Source organism: Trichinella spiralis (genome assembly GCF_000181795.1).
Source record: "Trichinella spiralis strain ISS 195 chromosome Unknown Scfld3222, whole genome shotgun sequence".
Taxonomy (NCBI): Eukaryota; Metazoa; Nematoda; class Enoplea; order Trichinellida; family Trichinellidae; genus Trichinella; species Trichinella spiralis.
This window is the reverse complement of record NW_003530161.1, coordinates 1-1,007: the sequence shown is the minus strand read 5'-3', so window position 1 is coordinate 1,007 and position 1,007 is coordinate 1. Positions and strand designations below refer to the sequence as shown.

The 1,007-nt window shown below is 35.3% G+C and overlaps 1 protein-coding gene across 1 annotated transcript; it reads left to right on the top strand.

The window, feature by feature from the left end:
- The first annotated feature begins 167 nt into the window (after window positions 1-167).
- On the top strand, window positions 168-1,005 carry Tsp_15120 (conserved hypothetical protein). Its single transcript, XM_003368037.1, has 5 exons — window positions 168-192; window positions 218-243; window positions 350-421; window positions 691-891; window positions 919-1,005. Exons 1-5 carry the CDS (start codon window positions 168-170, stop codon window positions 1,003-1,005), a joined length of 411 nt encoding a protein of 136 aa, XP_003368085.1.
- Window positions 1,006-1,007: the final 2 nt, after the last annotated feature.

Sequence of the window (1,007 nt, the reverse complement as noted above, 5' to 3'; positions counted from 1 at the left end):
GGTTATGCTAGTTTCACTGCAATGCTATCAATCTAGGCACGGTGGTTCGGGTCCAACTATAATTTCCGCTCTTCAACACCCATTCCATGAATAACTGGTAAGTTGGGATTTGGATATTTTTGGGTGGTGGGTATGCTATGCATGTTACTTTTACATTATATGGGGAAATGGAAACTGGCGGGTGTCTTTCTAGTGTGGATTATTGGCTAAGTTTTAGATACATCAGATGCTGAAGACGAAGAAGTATCTATTTTTGTTCTTTATTTATGGATGATTGCATTAATATAAATTCACTTTTAGAATTTACATTAATTTATATTCATATCAATGAAAAAAAAATCAAATTTAGGTTGAAGGTTGCAGTGCCATTAGCGCCACATTGCTTTTCATTCTAACTGCAGCACTAATGTTAAATTATCATGTATATGATATCATGGATTAGGTGCTCTTGATTCAATTCTTTTAAGAATTGAAAATTACATTTGCCTTGCTACGTTTTGAAAATGCCCAGATGCAATCTATTATCAGTAAAGACAGGTAAAAGTTGTTGAACAGTGGTTGTTGAAGATGCTGACGTAGCGTTCAAAAAACGTATGACAAAAAACAGTAAGTATTGGCTTTATTTAATTAGATAGTGATATCATAGGCGTATCAGATATATGTAGAATTTGGTAAAATCTATAATTACAGATTACGTCATCAGCTGAGTTTTTATGGTGTTCTTTTTCTTCTGGTCATCGTGATAAGTCATGTTCACATCATTTCGTTCTAAATTTGCCATCACAAGCATCCGTAAGTATTGAATTTGCTCCTGATTGCAGTTGGATCGTACAGTGTTTTTGTGCAGTGACGTTTCTCAGTTGTTCTAGTGTGGTTTCACTTATCATAAAAGTAAGAAGGAATGGATTGTAATTGTAGCAGATTTCACTGAGTCAGTCGAGCAGCGTTCGTACAAATCCTGACAACGTATTGGTGGTTGTTGCTGTCAGTGCGTTTCGAATGTGATA

Bases quoted from the DNA above. Each gene is read 5' to 3' on its own strand.
- Tsp_15120 (XM_003368037.1), top strand. From the start codon at position 168: ATGGAAACTGGCGGGTGTCTTTCTA. The intron at 193-217 runs GTGTGGATTATT...GCTAAGTTTTAG, and splicing joins AACTGGCGGGTGTCTTTCTA to ATACATCAGATGCTGAAGAC. The intron at 892-918 runs GTAAGAAGGAAT...TTGTAATTGTAG, and splicing joins TGGTTTCACTTATCATAAAA to CAGATTTCACTGAGTCAGTC.